Consider the following 27,281-nt stretch of genomic DNA (forward strand, 5'->3'; position numbering starts at 1 on the left):
AACACAATTTGTCTACTTTTTTATTATTGAATGCCAATCAATCTTTACACTAATAAGTGGAAGTATTTCCACATTTGCATTTCAAAAAACATATAGAAGTATTTGTCCATTTATTTTGGAAAGAAGATTATAATAAAAATAAAATGTAAGTGGAAGGGTGACCTGGTATATCACAAAATATTTCCTTTTTTAAAATAAATAATATATAGAATTTTTCTAAGCATAAGAAGATTTTTTCCCTTTTTTTGCAGTAGAGAGTATTACCTGATCTTTTAAAATGTTTTCTTGATTATTTAAATAAATATATAGTTTCTTTACGTTGTATAGCCCACTAGAGAAGAATCTATTCCTATGACATTTATTACTCCTCCTGTTTGGGAATATGTTTCAAAAGTTTTTGAAGTCTAATTTTGTAAACTCTTTTTTCATTATTAGGCTTGTGTTTAAAATCTCTCATCAGAAAACTCTGGGAAACTGGGTAGAACAGGAAGCTTAAGTCTCAGACCAAATGTGAACCACAACTCTAGCCTAACAAAAGAATCAAAGAGATAAACTGATCCAAGAAGAATGTATGGCCCTATTGTCAATGATTTTTAGATTTGAGAATCAACCAGTTTGAGAGCATCAAAAAATTGCTTATTACATAAGGAAGAATAAGATTCATTCAGAAACCAGGTGCTGGTGGCTCATGACTATCATGCTCACTGCTCAGGAGGCTGAGATCTGAGGATTGCCACTGGAAGCCAGCTTGGTCAGGAAGTCCATGTGACTTTTTTTAAATTTACATTTTATTGTTAAGGTAATGTACAGAGGGGTTACAGTTAATAAAGTAATGAGTACATTTCTTTTTGAACAGTGTAACCTCTTCCTCATTTTCTCTGGCTTCTCCTGCCGCTCCCAAGTTGTAAAGTTCATTTCTATAAGTGTCTATGAGTATCACTGTTGAATTGGTTCAAACTTTGTCCCACCATTTTTGTGATTCCTCTTCTCTTCCCCAAATCATTTCAACTTACTTACAAGACAAAGGGTACAGAAACCAAAAACAGTGACAACAGGGAATAAACCAAATGAGAAAAAGGAAAGAAAAAAGAAATAACTACAAACAGTACAATAAAAAACAATAAAACCTCTTGTTTCCATTTCTTGGAGTTCATTTTGATACGCATCATTATCTCCAATAAACTACTCAAAAAAGCCAAAAGGGGTGCTGTGACTCAGGGGTAGAGCACTAGCCTTGAGTATAAAGAAGTTCAGGGACAGTGCCCATCTTCAGTTCAAACCCCAATACAGGAGAAAAAAAAAGATTCATTCAGACAAGATGTCCATGGAGCTAATAAAATTTAAGGTGATCCCATTCATGAACTGATCTTTAGAATGAGACTTAGTGATTCACTCTTACAATCATCTTCCAGTCTCAATTCCTAGTATCTTCTCCTCTTATTATTACCTATCTTTTCACCTTGCACCTTTACTTCTCAAATCTGCAATGCATTCATCTTACTGGTGTTTCCTTCCTTCTGTCCTTCCCTCCCTTCCTGCCTCTCTCTTTCTCTCTCTCTCTCTTTCTCTCTCTCTTTCTTTGTTTCCTTCTTTCTTTCCTTCCTTCCTTCCTTCCTTCTTTCTTTCTTTCTTTCTTTCTTTCTTTCTTTCTTTCTTTCTTTCTTTCTTTCTCTTTCTTCCTTTTTCTCTTTTTGTGCTGGTCTTTGGGCTTGAACTCAGGGCCTGGGCACTTTTCTTAAGCATTTTTGTCAAGGCTAGTGCACTTGAGCTGTTCTACTTCCGGTTTTGGCAATTTAGTGGACATAAAAATCGCACAGACTTTCCTGTCCAGGGTTACTTTGAACTGTGATCTTCAGATCTCAGCCCTCTGAGTAGCTAGGATTGCAAGTGTGAGCCACTATTGCCCCAACTTAATTTCTCTTATCTTCCTAATTTTTTCCCTTTCCTCCTTTAACTAGCTTAGAATTCAGACTACCCAACACAAGCAACTTGCCTTTGAACGCTACCTCAACCACAGCTACACACAATTCTATCTTGTTGGCCCCTAGGTTTTCTGCTAAACTTGATTGTTCGACGGAAAAGTGAGGTCCAGGACACACCATTGGCCCTTAAAGTTTTTCAATTCATTTTCTTCTGCCAAATTCCCTGTTTTACTCTGCTAAACAATTACGTCCTAGTTTCAGTTTTCAGATCTCCTCCTTATTTTAATTTTCAGTGATCACGTTGATCACCGTGATCACAGTGAGCACTTTCCTTTCTCCGAGGAGAAAGTCAATCAGAAACACTTCAAAATTCTTTTTCCCACAGTGCAGGTCCACCATCCCCAGCATCCGGGCCCTGTAACCTAGATCCCCCACAGCTGCTACGGATAATTCTCAGATGTATAAGGCCCAACTTTTCATATGTGTACTAGGTCTCACACCATTCAATGAACGAAGCCAAGGGGCATTTCTACAGAGGTTCTCATCTCTCCATCATAGCATCAATTTTCCTTCTGTGCTGGCTCAATAACAGCAGTAAGTAAATATGCTCTTATTTTACTACATTTTTAAATTTTTGTTTTATTGTGAAGATGCTGTACCGAGGGGTTACAATTACATGAGTAAGGTAATGAGTACATCTCTTGTAGAGCATTTTACTAATATTATTAATTTTATTTTCTGATGGTAAGCATTTGGGCTCAGCCTCGTGCTTAGTAGATAGGTACTCTATTACCTGGACCTTGGTCCCCAAACCCTTTTGCCTTAATTACATTTTGGACATGCTTCCCCCCCCTTCCCCAGAACCAGCCTTAGACCTCAACACTTACCTTGAGAACTCCTGTGTAACTGGGATTATAGTTATGTTCTACCACACTTAATTTGTTAAGATGGATCTTCCCACTTAAAAATTTTTTTCATGGAATGGCTTCCAAATCATAACCAACCCAATTTCCACCATCATGCCCAGCCCCTGTTTTGTTGATATTATTCTGAAAATGCTCATTCAAAACTGTGAAAAAAATTATATTAAGTGAAGTAAGCCAGGCCCAAAGAAACATAAGTCCCATAGTTTCCCTTATTTACAATAACTAGTATATGTCTCAGTCAAGCAAAAAAGGTCAGATAAGTTGATGTTAGGGGAATGAATCCCAAGATATGTATTCAAATGTTTTTTTCTTTCATGCAATTGTTTCTAACATATTTATAAGATGACTTCTATGTTGCTTTGTATGTTCCTCCCCCACAGTATAACCCCCGCTTTCACTGTATTTGATGTTGGTATAATTTGTGGAGGGGAAGGGAAAAAACAAATTGTTTAAATAGGGACACAGGAGGACCCATTGCAACAATGAGATGTACAAGTCATTATGTTGAAAAACGAACTTTACAAATTTGGTGGGGGGGAAGATCAGTTTGGGGGAGGTGGGGGGAGTATGGGAAGGGATGGGAAGGGGAAACAAAGAGGAGGCAACAATACTTGATAAGAAATGTACTTGTTATCTTGCCCATGTAATTGTAACTCCTCTGTACAGTATTCTCACAATTAAAAAAAAAACTGTGTGTGGCTCAGGCCTATAATCCTAGCTACTTGGATAAATGAGAGGCTAGCAGTTCTAGGCTGGAAAAAATGTCTTCAATGCTGCTTCTCAATCAATAGCTGGGCATGGTAATATGCACCTGTCATCCTATCACAGGGTGCTGAGTTTTAGAATTCAGTTCCCAGTAAATCTAGTTCCACCAAATAAAAAAGCACAGATATTGAAAGGATTATAATTCCCATGTCAGGCTGTAAAGAAATCCATGAGAAACTTTACAACTTTGGCGTGGGGGGGTGGGGAGGATTGGGTGGGGGGTCAGGGGGAGGATGGGAAGGGATGGGAAGGGGAAACAAAGGAGGAGGCTACAATGCTTGATAAGAAATGTACTCATTATCTTGCCCATGTAATTGTAACCCCTCTGTACAGTATTTTCACAATAAAAAAAGAAAAAAAAACTTCTAATGCTCAATATTCTATGAAACCTAACTCTAACTATTCTGAAAATATGAATAGTTTTAAGTCATTTCTTTGTGTGCTTGTATTAGGATTTTGAACTCAGGACCTGAGTACTGGTCTCTTGATGCTTTTACTCAAAGCTGTCACTCTACTACTTGTGCCACAGCCTCATTTTCACCTTTTTGGTAGTTAATTGTAGCTAAAAGTCTCACATTCCTGCCTGCACTGGTTTCAAACCTTGATCCTCAGATCTCAGCCTCCTGAGTAGCTGGGATTACAGGTGTGAATCACTGGTACCCAGACCTTAAATAATTTCTTATGCCTCACCTGTAAGGAGGAATCAGTAACAACACCTATTTTAAAGTGTTATAAAATCAAAATAGTAAATATAAACTGCTTATGACATTATAAGCACTTAAATGCTTGCAGCTCTTGTTACACTAGGTAGAGAATTTCAAAGCATTGCATTTTAGTTGCTTCAAATACTTCATTTTCCATTTGAGGTCTGCAGATATTGATACTTTAAACAGGTATGTAGTGTCTAAATGAAGACTAGAACAGGGTTCTACTATTTGCTAGTCAGTGTTCTCTCTTATACAACCCTCTAATGCATTTCCTCTTGTTTATTCTAATTGTTTCCCTCCCTCCCTCCCTCCCTCCCTCCTTTCCTTCCTTGCCTCCTTCCTTCCTTCCTTCCTTCCTACCTTCCTTCCTTTCTTCCTTTCTTCCTTCCTTTCTTCCTTTCTTTCTTTCTTTCTTTCTTTCTTTCTTTCTTTCTTTCTTTCTTTCTTTCTTTCTTTCTTTCTTCCTTCCTTTTTTATTCTTTTTGGGTTATATGGCTATAGAGGGAGGAAGTAGATGTAGGAGACCTGTAGTCGGGGACTATGGCTATGGTTACAAGTTAGGATTTACTTTTTCTGCTTTTCATCAATAGATCTGCTGGAGGCTTTTTATGCTCCCCTAGAGGGCATGGTCCCTCACCCAGAGACCTTCTAGGCTGTTACTGTACAGTGTCTTTATCCTATATAAAAGGCAACCCTAGGGTTTTCCCTAGATAAGTAGTATAATATAGGAATTTATCACCAAGTTTCAGGTGATAAAACGACTAACCAAATATTTGGTGATCTATCCTGTTGGGATCATGAGTTGATTGCAATGGCTTTTCCACTCACCAAATACCTGAACACCATCTCTGGAGGCATTCACACCAGGAGCCCGGCCCCAGGAGCACAGCAGAGAAGCAGCAGCCAGACTCCCCACCATACCTAGGTTATTACTTTGGCCTGATCCTTCCTAGCTATGAAGTCTGGTACTCTGTGATTTACTCTTCAAGTGCCTGCAGTGGTGTCTTTTCCCTAATTGCTGATCTCATTTTGCACCCCAGTGCCAAATAGTCCCCTGGAGACTACTGAGTAAAACAACAGGAAAAGTTCCAATAACCATCACAGATCCTTAATAAAATGCAGCTTTTAAAGGAGACAACCTTCCTGGAACCATCCCATGTAGCCAGACACTCGTGTTTTCTTTAGGTACTTCGTGTGCCTGTCAGTTACTGAAATTAGCTCCATTTAATACAGGAGGGCTCTACACGGGTAATAAAGTGTTTTAGGGACCCTTCTGTGTGCCTTATTTAGATAATGAGCTTAAAACAGGAAGGAAATACGGTGCATAAAGACAGTTCTATAGAGAGAAATTTCTCTAAAAATTACAGCATCTGAGAAAACTGTTTATAGTAGATCCAAAAAACAGCAAATAAACAAACAGAGCTGGCAACTCACTATGCATCTGAGATAAGAGCTGCTGGATGAGTTATGTTAGATTTTCTATAGTGTATAAATGTGTGCTGTGAAATTCACATAAGAAACGCTTGCTAAAACACTCTACATGGAAGAGTTATGTAACCATCAAATAAGTAAAAAACTGAGAGCATTACATTGGCCTCATTGTCTGGATTACCTTTGTCTTTTTATCACTAACTCTGCTTCTCCTTTTACCTTTCCACCTTCTATCATCACTTAAACTTACATCACAGTAATATCAAAGATAAATTTCTCTCTTATGGCTCAAAAATAAATAGTTTTATGAAATACTGGAGTAAATGTTCTTAGTTATTAATTGAAAGAAACTTCTTTGATGCCAGGTTGCAGGTATGCCTGTACTCACATCTACTCGGGAGGCAGAGGAAGGAAGATACCAAGTTTGAGGTCAGGCAAAGTTAGTAAGACCCTATGTCAAAAATATAAATAAAAAGGGCTGGGGGTGTGACTCAACTGGTAGAGGACCCCTTTCCTAACATGCAAGAGGTTTGGGTTCTATCTCTGATACTGCTAACAAACAAACAACAACAAAACTTGCCTATTCAATCACCATGTCCATAGTATAATACCAATCAACAGAAATGATCCATGATCCCTCAGGTTTCTTTTTTATTTTCCTTTCTGTGCCAATCCTGGGCTTGAGCTCAGGGCTGAAGTGCTGTCCTTGAGCTTTTATGCTTAAAGCTAGTGCTCTACTACTTGAGCCACAGCTCTACATCTGGCTTTTTGACAATTAATTGGAAATAAGCATCATATGGACTTTCCAGGTTCTAATTGTGATCCTCAGATCTCAGCAATCTGAATAGCTAGGATTACAGACATGAGCCACCAGAGACCAGCTTTGCTTCTGTATAATTGCTTATTTTTATCTTAAAGCAATATGAAGATTTCCTCTAAATGGAAATCTTTGAGATACATTTGGAAATGTTTTCTAAATGTAGTTTTCTAGGTGTTCAGCTACCATCGGTCTGTATTATGTACGTATATCTGGCTATCTAGCTTGCTGTTATACAGAAGTCCCTTCCATTGGGAAATGCATGCTTTCAAATTCCATGATGTATGTATTGCAGGATTTGCCCAACAGTTATTATTTCAGTTTCACTGCAAGTTAGTTTCAAGTATTTAAGTCATACTGCTACATGTCAATATCAGATACAGCCCTAGACTTGTCCAATTCCCATGACAAGAGCAATATGTTATGCAAGTATTACACTATCCTGAAGTGGTTACTGGTGGTACACACCTGTTATCCTAGTTACTCAAGAGGCTGAGATCTAAGAATGGTGGTTCAAAGTCAGCCTGGGCAGGAAATACTCTTTTTTTGCAGGGGGTCTGGTCGTGGGGCCTGACTCTGGGCCTGGGCGCTGTCCCTCAGCTCTTCAGCTCAAGGCTAGTGCTCTAGCACTTGAGCCACATCACCACTTCTGGCTTTTTTCTTTTTGCTTATGGTGGTACTGAGGAATCGAACCCAGGGCCTCATGCATGCAAGGCAAGTGCTCTACCACTGAGCCACCTTCCCAGCCCCAGGAAATACTCTTATATCAAATTAATCAAATTAATCATCAAAAAGCCAGAAGTGGGGCTATGCCTTAAGCAAAGTAGCTAAGAGAACATGCCTAGATCCTGAGTTCAAGCCAAATTACTTGCACAAAATAAAACCATAAAATAGAAAACTAAAATAAGAAAGAAAAGAAACTATCCTAAACGCCACCAAATATTGAAACTTTCTAATGCTGGATGTTTGTTGAGTACATGTTAAATTTCTTCCAGTTTGAGATGTCTCGAATGGGTCATCTCACTTAATCTCCCTAGTCTTTATCTACCCCCCTTTCCACAATCAAAAACCATTTGATTTTTGTTAGATCCAAATAAATTCTCATGTGACAATCTAGTCCTAAGGTCTGAGGGAAAGGAAAAGGTGGGAAATGGAAAGGGAGGTTTCTTTCAAGACTTGCATCTTATTTATTTATTTTTTGAAAGTACCAGTTTCTCATGAAGTTATTTAGAAGATCAATTGGCAAGAATTATTTCCTTCTGTTTGAGCAGAAGCAGATCCCTGGAATGGAGTATAAGCTTTGATATCATTTTTTGGCAATTTTTAAGTGCATTTTTAAGAATGTGCTTCTCTGTATTCTTGTATTTCTTTTTCTTTGTGTCAAATGTCTTACCTTTCTGCTCTCTTGGGTGATCTTCCTCTAATTTGACAGGCTTTCAATATGTATCACCAAGCTGGATTCATACTCCAGATCCTTCTGCCTCTAAAGTTTTGGAATTAGATGTGTACACTACTGCACTCAGCTTCCCAACTTCCTGTAGTAGATAAACATCAGTGAAGTGTTCGGGGATAATCCCATTGATTATATCAACTTTTGTGGAGGTGACAATGACATATTTCTGGTGTGTTTTACTCAGAGAAACACAGTTGATGGAAAAGAACTCATTCACAGGTGGAAAAGGTGATTGTCTACCTCTTTGGCTCCAGGGAGGATGATCAGATCTGGTATTACCAGCTTGCAGTTTTCTTACCCAGTGATTGATAGGATTGGGGATTTTTATACCTGAATCGACAGTCTGTGAGATCAATCTTCAGGCCTGTATCGTGTGAACTGATACTGCCACTTGTCACTTCCAAATAGCTTTGTGACATCAAGAAGAACCTTCCTCTTCAAGTCTTGACTTAGTTGCTCATACTTCCTCTTTTCTTATGTCCTTTGTGGAATATTTGGCAGATTGGCGGTATCTGCCAGTTTCTCTGAGGATGATGTGAAGCCGTTGGCCATGAGACCCTCTCCCTTTCTTTTAATCTTGGGGTATCCTTTATAACCTTGCCACTGACATCAGATTTCTTGACCTCAGTTTTCTGCTCCTTAGTTCCATTTCTCAGTTTTATTAACTATCATCTTTCAAGATGGCAAAGAGGAAGGCTTTGCGCTTTTCAAACAACCTGGAAAACTGGAGGTGTGATTCAATGGTAGAGTACCAGCCTCAGCTGAGCAAACAAGCTGGGTTCGGCTCATTCCTTTGCACTGTGGGCACTTATTGATGACTTTACATAAAAAGTTGTTTTATCCTTTCAATTGTGACATAAATCAGAAATGTTGTAGGTTGGATATGAAATGTCATGCTCAAGGCTCATGGGTCTGCAGACCTGTTCTCCAACTGCATGTTAAGAAGTGAAACTCTGGGCAATTGATTAGATCATGATAGCTCCGAGGTAACCAATGCATTAACTCATTGATGGATTCAGAATTGAATGTAGGTGATAAAAACTATGGCAATGAAGCTTTCAAAAGACATGACCCCTGTGATTTTCTCAGACGTTTTGTCTCAGCAGTGAAGAGTGACTAACACAGAAACTAATGCTTTTACTTACAGTTATCTTCATAATAAAGAGAGCCTGTTCTTCTGGATTTCCAGGCCAAGAAGAGAATTTTTTGTGTGTATGTGCTAAGAAACAAACAAAAGATAAGGGAATCTACTACTGAATTTTTTTTTTCTGAAAATACCTCTGGATTGTTTTGTTCAATTTGTTTAATGCTTTCTTAGAATTTCATTAATCAGTAGAAGTCTATAGTTTTATATGACTCTGGCTTGGATTTTAATAAATAATCCCAAGGAATAGAATATCATATTTCTTTGAATCTCAAATGACATTAATTGCAGTACAAAATACTTGTAATGATTGTTTTATATACCACTATTGAATATGAAAACATGGTCATCTAACAATAAAATGCTATTAAATATAAATGATATTCCAGTTCCCTACATAATTAAAACATGAGAAAGGACACATTTGTGCTAATGAAATACAGTTTGTATTTTCATGCACAGTTGCAGCTGGCACCATCCCTAGGGCAAATTCTGCTTAGATATTTTCTTTTCATCAGCAATGTTGATCTAGCTCCATTTATGGCACAGTCATAGTAATTTTGTTCTTCAAAGCTAAGCAATGGTCATCCTAACCCACAGATTGTTGTAAAACATCAAAACTAAATATTACAGATAGAAAATATTCCTCTACAATTTGATTTCTGAGTTTCACTATGGTTATCAGAGGGTAGGCAAATGAGTGAGAAAATCAAGGAAAGGTAATAGTAAAATATGGAGAACTTACTGGCTTGAATAAATCTTTACTTGAGATCATAAATCATTCCCAAATCTAAGACATGTTATTTTTTCCATGTTAACATTTTCTCTTTTAATTAGCTGTGTTGCTTACTTATGTCAGCTGCTATTCATATATAAGTGAGTTATGTTACATTGATTTACAAATGCCTTGCAACTACTTCCCCTCATCTTTGCTGGGGACCAGATCCTTCTTGGAATATAACAGAGATACACTTGTTTGTATATGGCAATGCTGAAAGAAAAAGTAAGAACCTGACTACCTCCCTACTCCATGGGAGACAGATTATCTGGATATGGGCAATACAGTGAGAGCTTTGTTAACTTGGACAATTTGATTCACATAAAAATAAGAAACACATAATTAGGAAAACCTTATTTCATTTTCTATATTTTCACAATTAAGAACAGAATTTTCACTGTAATTAGAACTTTACTCATTTGCTTGAGATATTTTTAGTAAACAAGTTACCCACGGCGACCTAATAGATGAGAATCTGAAGGTAGAAATCAAGGGACAATGAGATCAGGTTATGGTTTTCATATTCTTCGTTACTATAACTCAAGGAAGGCACTTAATTTTTCTAAAATTACTAGTTTCACTGACTGTTGAATCCTCTTCAATCAGTTCAATTAAATAAAATCTACAAATAATATAAAATATAAAAGGTGAGGGCAATTTATATATTTTTGTACATTTTTTATTGTAAAAATGCTGTACAGATCAGTTACAGTTACATGAGAAAAGTAAGGAGTGCATTTCCTATTGATCATTGATCACTTAATCATTAAAATGAAATCAGAGAAAGCAAATACTCAACACAGTGCCTTTCACAGCATCAACAATGATTCCTTGCAAGTTTTAATTCTATTATTAAATAATAGAATCACCACCAGGATAAAAAATCAATGTCCCTTTTGCAGTCAAGAAAACAGTCTCCCCAAAGAAATATAGGTCCCATGATTTCCCTTATTTGCAATAACTAGTATATGTCTGAGACAAGTGGAAAAGGTCAGATAAGATGATGTTAGGCGAAACTCGATGACAAATTAGATCCAAAGTAGAAGATTTAGAAAGATAAACTGATCAATTGGAGGGAAAGTTTGATACTAAATTTAGGGTTAAGCAAAGGTACTTACTGCTTTCTTGTTAGATCATAACCTTGACCCTTAACTACAAAAAGAACATAGATTATAAATAAGAACTAAATATACTTCATTTTAACCAAAGCATTAAACTTCAAACTAATTCCACTTTTCATTGTAGTTTCATAACAAAAAAACTATAATATATTTTTAAAAGTGAGAGAAGAGGAAAAAACACAGAAAAATCTCACTGGTCATGATAGCCTTTAATTTTGTACAATTTCCAAACTTGAGCTGAGACTTCGGGCATAACAACCATCTTTTGTTCTTTGGGTTTAGTCAGACAGCTAATTTGATGTTTGAAATAAACAAAAGCCTTTGTTAGTTTGAATCTATTTCTCTTTCAAAATATTCAAAAATATTTTAAAAGATTAGTCCAATATGCCAAGAAAACATAACTTTAATATGTCAGACATGGCTCACTAAAATCATCAAATATTTCACTTGGAGCAAGAATGAGTTTAGCCCAAACTGAAAAAGTTTAGAAGAGAAATTTGCTTTTGTATCTTCTACCTACTTTTAACTTGAGACTTTTTTATGATCATACTTTTTATTTTATTTTTCTCTTTAATTTCAACCAAGTAACACATGAATACAATGAACCTTGGTCACTGTCATCATTTTCATGACGAACATTTTATTTTTTTAGCCTGTCTAACTTTGTTTTGGGCTGCCCACCAATGATGATACGATGACTTCTGTCATGGGTCAATGGGAGCTCCATTTAAATTGTCTGTCCAGAAATTCTAGACCAAGGTAAGCGATCTGCATCTGTTAAGGGTTCAGAAAGCAAACATTTGGAGGTAAAAGCATGGAGATACCCAGTAGTCTCAGACTCTACCCAGTTAGTGTAGTAGCCTCTCCACAAAACAGAGCTGGTACACTAAGGCTTCCATGTGGTGATCTGTAAGTTGTCCAGATGTGAGGTTCTGTTATGAATATTATCACAAACTGGGAAGGTGAAAACAAAGGCACCAATATGGCCTTCCTAGAATATACACCCAAATTCTCTGTTCTTCTCTAGAAATGATTTTGTTCTCCATGGAAAATCCTGCAAGTGCCTCATACCATTTTATCTAACCACATATGCATGATGAAACTGTCACTTTTAACCCTCATAATTTCATACGAGAAAGCAAATTAGTTTCCTTATTTACAAAATATGCGAATAAGGTGGGGCACTGGTGAATATAATATAATATAATTCTAGCTACTTAGGAGGTTGAGATCTGAGGTTCACAGTTCAAAGCCAACCTGTGGAAGGAAGGTCTGTGAGACTCTTATCGTCAATCAACCACCAGAAAACTGGAAGTGGAGTGGCGGCTCAAAGTATAGAGCGTTACCTTGAGCAAAAGAGCTCAGGGACAACATCCAAGCTCTGAGTTCTAGCCCAAAGCCAAGGGATATATGAGACCAGGTTTTAGACAGCCTCTACTACACTATCTTTGGATTCTAAGACTGTTTCTCCTCACTGTTTATCTGTTTTTATTAAATAGCAAATATTCAACAAACAATTCATTCTTGTATCACTTTAAACCCAGATCCGTTTGCTTTTTCTAGGAAGTAGACATCCAATAAAAAATCATATGGGGTTCATTTCCCCTAACATCAACTTGTCTGACCATTTCTGCTTATCTCCCTTATTTGCAATAACTAGTATATGTCTGAGACAAGCAGAAAAGTCAGATAAGTTGATGTTAGGTGAAATGAACCCCAAGATAACTACTCAAATCACTTTTTTCTTTCATGCAATTGTTATTGCAAATAAGGGAAACCATGGAACCTATGTTTCTTTGGACCTGGCTTACTCCACTTAATATAATTTTTTCCAAGTCTTACTTTAAAAAATGTCCTTTAACACATTAAAATTAATAAATTCTTGTCTTTAAATACCCAGGGTTCTTACTATTTAAGAAGCATTAATTTATTTCAATATTATTGAATGCCTCCAGCTAAGGATAACAGTCTTTTATTCTATATTTTGTTTTGGCAATATATCTCAAAAGAATTTCAAAACAAATTGCTTTCCAAAAAGGAATATCCCCCTCAAAAACTAAGCAGGATATATGTGCATTTTGCTCAAATGTTTTTTCTTTTTTTGCTATTGTTTCTAAGATATTTATAAGATGATTTCTTTGTTGCTTTGTATGTCCCTCCCTCATGGTATAACCCCTGTTTTCACTGTATTTGATGTTGGTGTAATTTGTGGAGGGGAAGGGGAAAACCAAATTGTTTAGGGATACAGGTGGACCCATTGCAACAATGAGATGTACAAGATGTTATGTCGAAAAACGAACTTTACAATTTTGGTATGGGGGACAGGGCAAGGGAAATGAGAAGGGATGGGAAGGGATGGGAAGGGGAAACAAAAGAGGAGGCAACAATGCTTGATAAGAAATGTTCTCACTACCTTGCTCATGTAATTGTAACCCCTCTGTATGGTATTTTCACAATTAAAAAAACTAATTAATAAAAAATAAAATAAATCATATGCTATTTTATGTAGAAAATCTGAGGGAAGAAATAGATATCTATTGGTTATAATTAGGAGGAAAGATTTTCTATTCAGATTTACCTGGAATAAAATGGACCTATTAAACTCACTGCAAATAGATAAAAGACATGTTGAAGGTCTTATTGCATTGTACTTGCTGTAGCTTGGATATTAAATATCCCCCAAAGCTTAGTTCTTAGTGTGGAAGTATTAGAAGGTGGTGGAAGCTTTAAGAGGCATGTCCCATGGAGGTCTTTAAGTCATGGGAGGTATACTGTTGAAAGGGGTTGGCCTCTTTCTTTTTCTTTGGCTCCCTGATTATAAGGTGAACAGTTCTGACCTGCTACATACCCTAAAGGACTTGTCCAACTGACCTTTCTATCTTTATAAGTTGAGTATCTCAGACATTTTATTACAATGATGGAAAGTTCATAGCACTAACACAAAAACCAGTGGCTCTGCCCTGCTATTACTACTCTCTATTCTACCTTTCAACATGATATTTGAGATTTGAACTTGATTTGAACAAAACTGAACACAAAAATTAAAGATTTGTTTCTTTCAGCTAGTTCTGAGAAATAGACATGTTAAAACATGTTCCATTGACACAGTGATTGACATTCCTCCCTCCTGAGAGAGATTCTTGGATTTAATGGCAAGAAACACATTTTTTTTTCTTTGTAGATTTGCGTCTTTGCTCTGCATGTGTTTTACATTGTTTGGGTTTTTCTTAATTTGGATTTCAACTTTATTTTTCTTTATTTCAACTAAATTATTCACTAGTCTTGATCCAAATGAGGTTTATCTAATGGAAAGACTGACTTCTATTTGAGTTCCATGAGCAATAGCAACAAAAAGATCATAAAGATATTTGATATGAGCAAACACCTCTTTATTCAATTTTACCAAAATTATGCATTATTATGTCTTTTTTGCCTTTGTTGAGTTGACTGCTTTAATATGTTTTCAATAGACAACAAGGCACCAGAACACTGGGCAAATAATAGATGTTAAAAATAGTGACTACCTAACAATGTTACTGGAATAATGAGAGTGCAGAAAACTCTCTCACATGAGAAGCCAACTAAAAACAAAGGTTGGCATGATGCTGTTTCTTTTCAAATTAATACAGCATACTTGTTCCAAACTCATCCCTCCCACATAAAATTTTTGGGTTGTTTTTGTTTAGTTTGCTTTTCCATTCCCCTTAAATATACAAGTGTGGATACTAATCTTTGTGTAATTTTTGGCTTTTTTAAATAGATAACCATAATGCCAGCATGTATTTGTATACATCAGCTATACATATGCCTTGCTTTCACACTTAGAACAAGGAAATTATTCTTATAGGAAGTTTCATTTCTAGTCATATTTCACTGAGCCGTGTTTTCTAAATGCAATAAAACAAAATTCATTTCTTCATTCTTTTCATGGTTGCTAAGGAACGCAGACAGAATGCTCATCTTTGCACCACAGAAGAGCACATTGGTCAAGACATATTATGTTCATAAATTGCTTTGTTAAATGGTAACACCATTGTACAATTATTCAAGGATAATAATAAAATTTTAAGAAAAGAAACCAAAGGTTGTTATCAATAGAATAGAGCACAGGGACCACAATTTTGTATTCAAACCTGAAAAGGCATAACATTATTGCAAAATAACTATTCATGTGCAATGAATAAAAATCAACGACTTTTCCCCTTGCAAAAATTCCGGTAGTTTTTCCTTACTTATGACCTCTCAGGTCAGTTTTTGTAGTTTAACAAAAAGCTCTATCACTTTTGTCTTGAATGGAAAATGGAGACTCCTGAAAAGTATAAAGGTTCTGATATGTCTCATCAATTCCACCAAAGGAAACTATCTTGTTTTCCTTACAGGCAAATTTCTTCAGACATTAATTCAATAGAGCAATAAATGGCATCTGAGCCATTTTCAAACATTGCACCAAAGATTTTGTAGACGGATAGAGACAGTCTTGTCTGTCTCTAAGAAGCTAATGATGTAATGTCATCACACGGTATTTCATGAACTTCTGAGCAGTACTTACATTTTGCAGTCACTTTGTACCCCCCCAGTGGAGAGGTATGGCCTTCCAATGCATCAAATCCAGCGGAAACCAGGACCACATCTGGATCAAACTCTTTGGCCACAGGCATTACGACAGTCCTGCACATTAAAAGGCAACACGTGGGAATGGTGAATACCTTTAAAAGTTCTTCATTGAAAACAACTTGGCACAACCTCAAAAACTTCCCAGGAAAAAAGAAATGGAGGAAAGGAAACACTGCTTGAATGGATCAAAACTTATCATTTCCTTAATACTGAGTCACTGTTATTTTAGCATCCTCATTCAGCCTTCTTTTTTCTTTCATCTTTTTTCTCCAAATTAAAAAAAAAATCCTGCTCTGCAGGTACATTCTAAAGTCTGTCCTATTACATGCACATCTGTAGCTGTTTTATCCCACTGCCAATAAAAAAGAAAGAAAGAAAACTCCTGCTTCATCCAAGGGAGTGACTAATGTTTTACAGAGGAAAGTTGAAGCTTTAGTGAAAAGAAAAAATCTAGCTTGCTCTAGTTAGTGAGAACTCGGTGTAAATTTGAACGATAAATTTCTTTGGGGAAAAAGCTTGCTTTCCCAACTTTAAAAAATATTTTAAAATATTTGCCATGGTAGGGGGTGACTCTTGCAAAGGAAAAACACAAAATTCCCTTAATAGAATCCAGACTATAATGTTAAGTGAGTATAAGGTCAGACACACCAGGAATGTGACAGCCTCATCCCTGTCAGAAACTCCTGCTGGCCTTACTCAGACAGGTCAGTGTGTACCTTCTCAGAGCTCCCTAACTCTTTTCCCATGCTTGTTCTAAGAAAGAATGACTAACGGATGATCCAGGACTTTGGGGGAAAATTTTAAACTATATATTTCATGTAGCCTTTGAGACCATCATGCCCTCAAAAGAGTCAACTTTCAAAAACGATTTAATTAAGGGAAGACAGTGTAAACTATTCTGAATTTTACAAGTAGTAAAAGCTTTCCCGCATGCTTACAAGAAATACCAGAAACAGAAACAGACATGAAAATAGTGATTCTTGATTGATGGGATAATTTGTTCTTTTATATTATTTTTTTTTCATTGTAAATTTCCCAGCTTTTTTTTTATAACAGTCACATGTTAATTTTACATTTAAAATTTTAATATTGTCAGAAGTAAGTAGTCATTTAGCCTACACAGTAGAAAATATCTAAGTGAAACTTATCTAGAGATATGAATTAATTTAATACCTTTTCCAGTTACTCCTCTGCTATTATACAGATTCCATCCTTCAAGTTTATAAATGACATGTGTGCAATGAAAGAGTCTTATATGATAGTCCTTCAACAACTGGACAACCACAGAAATCTGTTCTCAATGAAACTAAGTAAAAACCTAGTATTATTTACTGTGTAAAACCTCATCACTTTTTTTCTATTAAGAAGCTACATTATTTAAAAGATGGATTTGATTTATTCTCTGCATAATGGAATCAACCATTTCATTATAGTTTTCATAAATCCAATCACATATAATCATATGAGCAACGAGCCATGTGTTGTTGAATTATTAGAATAAGTTCTCTTAAAGAATCAATGTATTCTATCAATCTATTTTATTTATTTTGATGAATCCTATATACACTCTTAGAGAATGAATGGTTCAGTTTTTGTCTGAAGAAAATAACATTGTGTAAGTCATTTTTGAATTAGCGAATGTGGTTGGCAATTTTACAAAGGAGTTCAAAATTCTTCATCTTACAAAAGCAATCTTTATACACATATGAGTTCATTCCTAAAATAAATGAATGGTGGGAAATTTGAAAGAAAAACAAAAGTATTATCTAATGGATTCCTTTCACTTAAAAGTATGCATCCCCAGAACTGTGTCTGAGTGGTTACTTGCTGAATGAATTATCTGTGAATCATCACGATTGAGTGCTAGAATGTTGTGCTGTAAAGCATTCTTTGAATGTCCTATTTAATTAAAGTATGCTTATAAAGGCAACAGATGCTGATAGAGAATGACACTAGTGAAGTTTTCTTTTATTGTTTTCTATAAGCATATGTTGAGTCTCTACTATATTGTACCACTTTGGCTTAATGTTCTCAATCTTGAACTGAATCTTATTTGTTCTCCTGTTGTTGACATTGATCTCTATTGTACTTCTTCAAGATAAATTGACAAATTGATATCACCAATCTCCTTATTTTGGCAATTATTTTAGGAATCTTCACAGAAATGTTTGGACTTTTGTGTTTGTAACAGTCTAGATTGACTAGAATTAACTCAATGCTTTTTCTAGTAACGTTCCTTCAAGTTTATATATGACATGGATATAATGTAAGATACTTTTTTGGTAGATCTTCAACAATTGGATAGAATGTTTCATGGTATCTGCCATGGTTTAAATATCCTTTCCAAAACCATGCTGAAATTCACATGCCATTCTTGTAGTATTAAGGGGTGGGCTCTCTAAGGATGATCAAGACAAATTAATGCCATTATCACCGATGTGGCTCTTGATGAAAGAATAGCTCATATATGCAGGGTTTGCTCTTTTTTCATTTTATACATACTCTCATGTTCTTCTACCATGTAAACACAGTATAGAAGCCTGCACTAGATGCTAACACCACTGTCTGGGAATTTCTTACTGCCATAACTATTAGCTACATAAATCTCTGTATGTAGTTAATTATCTAGATTCAGATATTTGGTGATAGCAATACAAAATAGACTAAGATGGTGTCTGAAAGATCAAAAAACTTACATAGCATCTGAATCAGAAAAAAGGAGTTTTTTAAAGAAGAAATTCTTTTTTATGTGCTTTTATTGTAAAAATACTGTACAGAGTGGTTGCAGTTACATGAATAAGGTAATGAGTACATTTCCTATTGAGCATTGTTACCTCCTCCTTTGTTTTTCCCCTACCATTCCTACCCTCCCCACTTCCTGAACTACTCCCTCCCCACCAAGTTGTAAAGTTCATTTTCAACATAGTATCTTGTACATCTAATTCTTACAATGGGTCAACCTGTATCCTTATTTCAGCTTAAGAAGAAATTCTTAAAGGCTTTTACTTAAATTTTTCCCTAAGAATTTGTTTTTCTAGTTAAAGATGGCACACAGAGAATATATTTGCTTGGGATGTTAGATATTTGCAAATTACAATGATACTCCAATAAGAAAGAATAGCTACTACCACAATGTTGTTTTCTAAGATCAATTTTGAAAAAAAGAAACAAGGATTTTTCAGAGAAGCAATTGTTGTTGTTTTTTATTTTTTGGCTTGTATCACAAAATGTACAAGGTAACTCTGAACATATTGTGGTATTTTGAACAGCAAAATGCTCAACAAAGTAAGCTAAGGATATGTCAGGACATATAAGCTAAAGAGAAAGAGAACCCAATAGCTGAAATAATTTCAGAAACAAAACAAATGGTCGTACTGAATGGAGAAGAAAGAAAGATACACTTTTTCTGCAGAAAAACATTGATTAATAAATGCAGAAGAATGAATGGAAATCAGAAACGAGGAAATATTGTTACTGAGGGATCGTGGGAGTAGTCCTGCATAGTGTCTTTTGTAGGAGATGACCATGAGAGGGGCAGTAAAGACAGAAGGCCCAACATGTCTCTACTGAGAACTTTAGCCAATGGGGAACTTGCACAGTGAGAGGTGCAGTGTTCAATTGTCTCTTGTAATGTGGGGAATAACAAGCCCCATTGCCTTAAGAACACTATAGAACTAGAGTCTGAGGCCTGAGTGTCATTCAAGCTTCACTTAAGAGCTTGGGGGGAAGGGGCTGTTACTTGAAGGGACTAGTACAACCTGCACAAACCAACACATGTAATAAGCAAATAAAGAATAGCCCAGCAATCCCACTTCTGGGCATTTACCCAAATGATCACAAACAAGACCATACATACTACAGCTACCAGCACAACTATGTTTATTGCAGCATTATTTACCATAGCTAAGATATGGAATCAACCCAGATGCCCCTCAGTAGATGAATGGATCAAGAAAATGTGATATATATCCACAATGGAATTTGATGCCTCCATCAGAAAGAATGACATTGCCCCATTTGTTAGGAAATGGAAAGACTTGGAAAAATTATATTAAGTGAAGTAAGCCAGGCCCAAAGAAACATAGGTCCCATGCTTTCCCTTATTTGCAATATCTAGTATATGTCTGCGACAAGTAGAAACGGTCAGATAAGTTGATGTTAGGCGAGATGAGCCCTAAGATAAGGATTCAAATGGTTTTTCTTTCTTGCTATTGTTTCTAACATATTTATAAGATATTTCTTCATTGCTTTGTATGTCCCTCCCCCATGGTATAACCCCTGTTTTCACTGTATTTGATCTTGGTATAATTTGTGGAGGGGAAGGGAAAAAACAAATTGTTTAAATAGGGAAACAGGTGGACCCATTGCAACAATGATATGTACAAGACGTTATGTCGAAAAACAAACATTACAACTTTGGCGTGGGGGGGCGGGGGGAGATGGGAAGGGATGGGAAGGAGAAACAAAGGAAGAGGTAACAATGCTTCATAAGAAATGTACTAATTTCTTTGTCCATGTAATTGTAACCCTTCTGTATAGTATTTTCACAATAATAATAATAATAATAATAAAAGAATAGCCAGGCACAGGTGACTCACACCTGTAATCCTAGATACTCAGGAGGCTGAGATCTGAGGATGGCAGTTCAAAGCCAGCCTGACCAGAACTATTCCCATAAGACTCTTATCTCCAATTACCCACTCAAAAACTGGAAGTGGCTCTGTGGCTCAAGTGGTAGACCGCTAGCCTTGAGCACGAAGAGGCTCAGGGACAGTGTTCAGACCCTGAGATCAAGCCCTATAGCCTACAAAAACAAAAAGAATAAGATTGCATGATCACCTAAAAAATACATGTAGAAAAACCTCTGATAAAATTTAATAACCTTTCGTGGTCAAATCCCTAAAGAAGTTATGAATAGAAAGACTGTATTTGAAAATAATAAGAGCTCTATAGACAACAACACATGAAATGGGGAAAAACACAAAGCACTTCCCTGAAGTCTGGAATGAGACAGAGTTCATACTTGCCACACTTATTCAATATAGTATTTGAATCATTATCCAGTAATAAGGCAATAGAAAGAAAGAGAAAGAGAAAAGGAAATAGAAAAGGGAAAGGTCAGACTATTGCCATTTAAAGATGATATAATCTTATACTTCAGACAGATTTGCAGGATCCAAAATGAATCATTAGCTTTCTTACTTACCAATAACAGATTGGAAACAAAACCAGAAAAACAATTAAATTTATAATTCCTTCAAAAACTAAAATAGCTAAGTATAACCTTAGCTAATGATGCAAAATACCACTACAATAAAAAGTATAAAACATTGAAGGAAGCTATCAAAGAAGACTCCAGAAGATGGAATGACTCTCACATTCATGGAGCAGCATAATTAAAAGCAACCTATAGACTCAGTGAAATCTTCATAAAAATTCCAATGACATTCAAGACTATCATAATACAAGTAGAGAAATCAATCTGAAAATTCATATGGAACCATAAAAGGCCCTGAATATCCAAAGCTATCGTGAACAAAAAGGATAATGATGGAAACATTATAATAACTGATGTCAAAGTATATAATAGAGACAAAAGACCAAAAAGTGTGATATTGGCATAAAACAAACATGGAGACCAATTTGAGAGAATAGAAGCCCCATGAACAGTTAAAAATGTATCAATGATTTCCCAAAACTTTGAAACCCCTAGAAGGGAAATACTTCATGAAATAAATGCAGGCAATAACTACCCTGAATAGGATTCCAATAGCTCAGAAGTTAAGAGCAAAATTGGTAAATAGTATTATACTTACACAACAAAGGAAACAATTACCAGAGAAATCTTATAAAATAGGAGATAAAACTTTGACAGCTATTTATTGGACAAGGATTAACATTAAGAGTATATTAAAATCCCAGATTAACACAACAAATTATTCAATCAATAAATGAGCAAATGAATTGAAGAGATATTTCTTTTAAAAACTACAAAGAGTCCATAAGTGCATGAAAAAATGTTCAGCCTCCCTAAAGGAAATGTAAATCAAATGGATACTAGGATTCTATCTAGTCCCAGTCAAAGAGGCTATTATCAAGAAAACAAGCAACAAATGTTGGCAAGGAAAAAGGAACCCTTATGCACTGTTAGGAGTATAAATTAGTCCAGATACTATGGATTCTTAACTTGAGGTTCCTCAAAAAATAGATATAACTAGTATATGATCAAGCTAACCCCTTCTGGGTATATATCTGAAGGAATTTAAATCATTATAACAACAGAAACAGGTTCACATTGATGTTTATTGCAGAATAGACAACTTATAGAAATAAGCCTATATGCCCATCACTGATGAATGACTATGAAATTAAATTGTGATATGTCTATGAGTGTGAATGTGATGTGTAGGTATAACAATTATATATTACAATATATATAAAATATAATTACATACATAACAATTTATATATATAACTATATTATATATACACACATATATAATAGTGTACATATATATAAATGTACATAATGTGTGTATGTCTCTGTGTGTACCATTCATCCATGAAAGAACATAATTATTGTACATAATACATGTTACTATTAACTTGTACTACTAAATTTTCTGTTATCTTAATATTATTTCAAAACAAAATGTTGACAATAACAAATGAAACAATTAAAAATGAAAGAGAATGAGAGAACATTCACAAACAAACTTTACTCCAATTCCTAGAAGAGGAAACCTGGGACATAGCAAGAAATGAAGCAAAAGGAAACTACTGGTCCATGTGAGAGATAGTAACCAAAGGAATCCCATTGAAGAATAAGTAAGGTGAAGGGATAGAAAGTCAGGGTTGAAAACAAGACATTGAAGAATCATCAGCCAGTTACAAGCACCAGACTGTATCCTAACACTTTATTTGCATTTCCCCTGTGCCGTCAACAGGGCTAACCATTCAGGTAGTTTCTTTCCTACAGAGAAGGATATGTGTGGTCAAGGTTGAGACTTTCAGGCATATTATGATCATCATATCTTTATTTTATAATGTAAGGGAATTCATTAATCACTAGATCATATAAAATACCAATAAAACTCTTATCTCCAACTAAGTACAAAAAAAGAAAAAGAAAACAGTCAGAAGTGAAGCTATTGTTCATGTGGTAGAGTGTCAGACTTGAGTAAAAAGCCCAGGAACAGCACCTAGAACCTGAGTTCAAGACCCAGGAATAGGGTTGAAGAGAGAGAGAGAGAAATGGTAAGAAAAAGAGGGGGTGCAGCAAGATATTGTTTCTAATGTATTTATAAGGTACCATGTGACTTTTTTTGTTGCTTGGTATGCCCCTCCCCCATGGTATAACCCCTGTTTTCACTGTATTTGATGTTGGTATAATTTGGGGATCAGAAGGGAAAAAACAAATGGTTTAAATAGAGATACTGGTTGGCCCATTGCAACAATGAGATGTACAAGACTAGCTATATGGAAAAATTAACTTTACAATTTAGCCAGGGGAGGGGGGGAGGAATGTATTTGTGGGGATGGGAGGGAAGGGATGGTAGGGGAAAAACAAAGGAGGAAGCAACAATGCTTGATAAGAAATGTACTGATTACCTTGCTCATGTGATTGTAACCCCTATGTACATTATTTTCACTATAATAAACTTTTTTTTAAATAAGGGGGGGTGCAAGGTGGGAAGGGGAAAGAGAAAGAGAGAGGGTAGGTGGAAGTGGGAGAGAGACAGATTATGATTCAAAGTAATCAGGACAAAAAGCAGATTTCCTCACTAGGAGAAGTTAGGAGACCACTTCAAATTACAATTCCTCAAGAACTTGAATCTCTAATTGAAGAATAAAACATGCGCACACAACCTATATTCAAGAAGCGTTTCTCAGACTTTCCAGCCTGGACTGGCTTTGAAATGAGATCCTGAGATCTCAGCCTCCTGAGTAGCTAGGATTACAGGCGTGAGCCACCGACTTTTCTTCTTTTTAACTTTAAAAAAATTTTAAGTTATTTCTTCCCGGTTATATTGTGATGCAATCATTCTTAATTGCTAATTGTGCTTTTTTTGGTAAAACTTTTGTAAAAAAGCAAACATAGTAAATTGCCATTGTTTTGTTAAAAAAATACCAATAAAAGTGGTGTTTGGTGGGGGTATGGACATATAGTTAACACATTGACAGAATCATTGAGGAAAGACATGGCAGCTCTTACTTTCTTAACTATCAATGCATGATCAGAGATTTCCTGACTTACAAGAACACCCACCAGGAGCTGGTGGTTCACGCCTGCAATCCTAGCTACCCAGGAGACTGAGATCTGAGGATCTTGGTTCAAAGCCAGCCCAGACAGAAAAGTCCATGAGACTCATCTCCAATAAACCACCAGAAAACCTGAAGTGGCTCAAGTGGTAGAGCACTCGCCTTGAGTTGAAGAGCTGAGAGACAGCGCCCGCATCCCTCCTCCAAAAAAAAAGAACACCCAACAAGATTGGCAAATAATACTCTGCAAGAGTTACAAGAAAATATTTATTTCTTTTCTTGTTTCTATTTTTAATATAATTTTTATTGTAAAGGTGATATGCAGAGGGGTTACAGTTACATAGGAATTGATTTTTCTAATTTGGGGAGGGGAAGGGAAATAACAAAATGCTGAAATAAGGATACAGGATGACCCATTGTAACAATGAGATGTACAAGACACTATGTTGAAAACAAACTTTACAACTTCTGGCTGCGGGAGCAGAGGGGGTAGAGGGGGTGAAGGGAAGAGTGGGGGAGGTGGGGAGGGAAGCAATGGTAGGGGAAAAACAAAGGAGGAGGTAACAATGCTCATGGGAAATGCACTCATTACCTTCCTCATGTAATTGTAACCCCTCTGTAAAGTATCTTTACAATAAGAAAACATTTTATTTCTTTTTTAAATTTTTATTGTGAAAATACTGTACTGAGGGGTTACAATTACATGGGCAAGATAATGAGTACATTTCTTATCAAGCATTGTAGCCTCCTCCTTTGTTTCCCCTTCCCATCCCTTCCCATCCTCCCCCCGCCCCCCCCACCCAATCCTCCCACCCCCCCCCACCAAAGTTACAAAGTTCAAGAAAACATTTTATTTCTAACACAAAGATAAACCGTCTTGAAAAGGGACAAAGAGATACAGATACAAGTATAATTGCACAAATTCAAAAATTATGTAGAAGTTTTCAAAAATGAAATAAAATTCCTGTAACCCCTCAAAAGAGAAAGCAAATGAAGTAAAGCATAAACTAGGTGGGAAAAGATGAGACACAGAAAATCCTTGTGGAGTCTTCGATGGAACAGTAGGAGTTTGCAACAAAGCCAAGAAAACAGAAAAGAGGAAACTACCAACTAACAATGATGATTTTGAGATTTAAAAAATATTCAAGTGTATGGATTTGACATTTCTAATCATTGTCAAGCTGTATCTAGGAAGAGTACATTCTCAGACATATTTCCATATGTTTTCAGATATTTAGAGATCCTTTAAAAACGACTGCCCCAGAAGAAACAGAAAATGACATTTTTGTGTGTGTGTGCCAATACCAGGGTTTGAACTCAGAGTTTGGCACTGTTGTGTGGCTCGCCTGCTACAGCTGGCACTCCACCATTTGAGCCCTACCGCTAGCCCCAGAAAATGATATTGACAGCCAAGTCCTAATCAGAACCAAGGATTGTCTTTACATCTTAAGGGAAAAACCCTTTTTTCTCCCCAGTATTAAATTGTACTTGCAGCCGCTACATGTTAGTACTTAAATATGGAACTTAAATAGAAATGTTTTCAGACATGTAAGAACTCAGAAATTTAACTACAACACGCCCTTTCTGCAAAAGTTACTTGAGAATATTTTTTCTTCTCAAAGAGAGGAAGTAAATTAAAGACAAAGATATGAGCCAAAATAGTTGTTCTGCCACAGGAGAATGAAATTCTACTGATGATTTGTCTGTATATTTCTCTGCTAGCAAACAAACACTTGAAGCCATAATATTGGCATATATAATTTTTGTCTCTACCTGATCACTAACTCTGGTGAAGTCTTCTTGAAGAGCAACTTTCCTCCTTCCCCAAGTGTTTCCATCCCAGACAAGTCCCATACTTGTGAGTATACATCAACCTTGTAAAAATAACAGACTATGACTTCTCATAAAGAGAGACATAGACCATCTGGCTAGATTTTAAACACAGTAAGGAAAAAAGAATTCCATCTGGGATATTGTTTCATGAAATTTGGAGCAATTGATTCAGATTCTCAGAGTCTCTGCTTCCTCAGAATCAGACCTCTGGAACCATCCTGAGTCAATGGCCAAACTATTGGCTTCACTGACACTGAATCACGTGAAATGCTGTCCTCAAGCTGAACTTCACTAGTCATTTTTCATGACTCACTCCAGCATGTGCTAAGATGCCACCCACTCATTTGACATTCCAAGAAGGCAGGACTGAAGGAACATCACTCTGACTTTAAGGAAGAAAAAAGTTTCTGCTAGACAGTCTGTATCTGAAATTGCAGTGCATTGCAATGCATACCAATGCTTGGATTTACGAATAGTATTGAATTCACCCATCTGTCTCTTGTCTGGTCTCTGCTTTGCAGCAAACACTAAGGTGGAGCTGAGGTTCCAAGGTACAAGCACATTGAAGCTCTGCCCTCAAGAAGATCACAAGAGGAGAAAGGTTAGGAGGAAAGCAGGGCCTTTGCAGTGTAATCTCGGGCATCCACAATGTATTAAGGGACACAGGGGAGGAAGAAAGGGGTAAGGATGGACCAATGGACTTACTCCTACTCCACCAGAAAGAACATGGAAAATAAGTGTGGAAAATAGTGTAGGAGTCTGCCAGAATAAAGGGAGGAGAGATTGCTCAGCCATTGGAGAGCAAGAAGAAAAGCATGGACATTGACAGGGCATAGAGGACTTGAAAGGTCCTAGAGAGCATGAACCAGCATGTGGTGTGTGTGAGGGAGCACCGACAGAGGAGGCTGTAGGGCAAGGGGATCCAAAGTCCACTGTGCCTGGAACAGAGGCAGAAGAGAGCCTGCTGCTTAGAAAGCTGGGAAAAAGAAACGAAGGCAGAAGCAAGTGTTCCTTGGACCAGAGAAAATGCTGGTTCATAAATACATCACAAAATTCAACATTTCTATTTTTGTTTTCACTCACTAAATTTTACTAAACACCAGTGATATGCCAGGCTTTCTGGTAGGCAAGGATTCACAAATCCCCTCATGTCTTGTTTTCATGGACTTTCAATTTAATTGAGCAGTCTATACACAAACAAGAGCGGAATATTAAGAATTAGGGTAAAATGTCAATTCTATGAACATGGAGGGAGTGGAGCGCTGTTAGACCTGGGAAGACAGACAAGACCAATGTAGGTGGCAAGGTGGAGCTGAGAGCTGTAACATGCAGAAGAGAGGCAAAGGCATGTGTGATTCTAGTCGAAGGGCATCCGCGGATGAACAGTGTGTGCAGATGCACAGAGATGGACCTCAGTGTATTCGCAGACTCACACATATGTCATTGTGGATAATACAAAATACATAAAAGGGAAGATAGCTGGAAATACGGTGAGAAATGGTGGAAGG

The 27,281-nt window shown here is 36.4% G+C and overlaps 1 protein-coding gene across 1 annotated transcript in view; it reads right to left on the bottom strand.

Moving 5' to 3' along the window:
- Window positions 1–27,281, bottom strand: part of Hdac9 (histone deacetylase 9) — a 679,511-nt gene that overhangs the window by 90,124 nt on the left and 562,106 nt on the right. Inside the window, exon 22 of the mRNA XM_013024045.1 lies at window positions 15,614–15,732. Within this exon, the coding sequence (XP_012879499.1) occupies window positions 15,614–15,732 (119 nt within the window). The remainder of the gene's footprint in view (window positions 1–15,613; window positions 15,733–27,281) is intronic.

This window comes from Dipodomys ordii, unplaced genomic scaffold, assembly GCF_000151885.1.
Source record: "Dipodomys ordii isolate 6190 unplaced genomic scaffold, Dord_2.0 Scaffold72, whole genome shotgun sequence".
NCBI lineage: Eukaryota > Metazoa > Chordata > Mammalia > Rodentia > Heteromyidae > Dipodomys > Dipodomys ordii.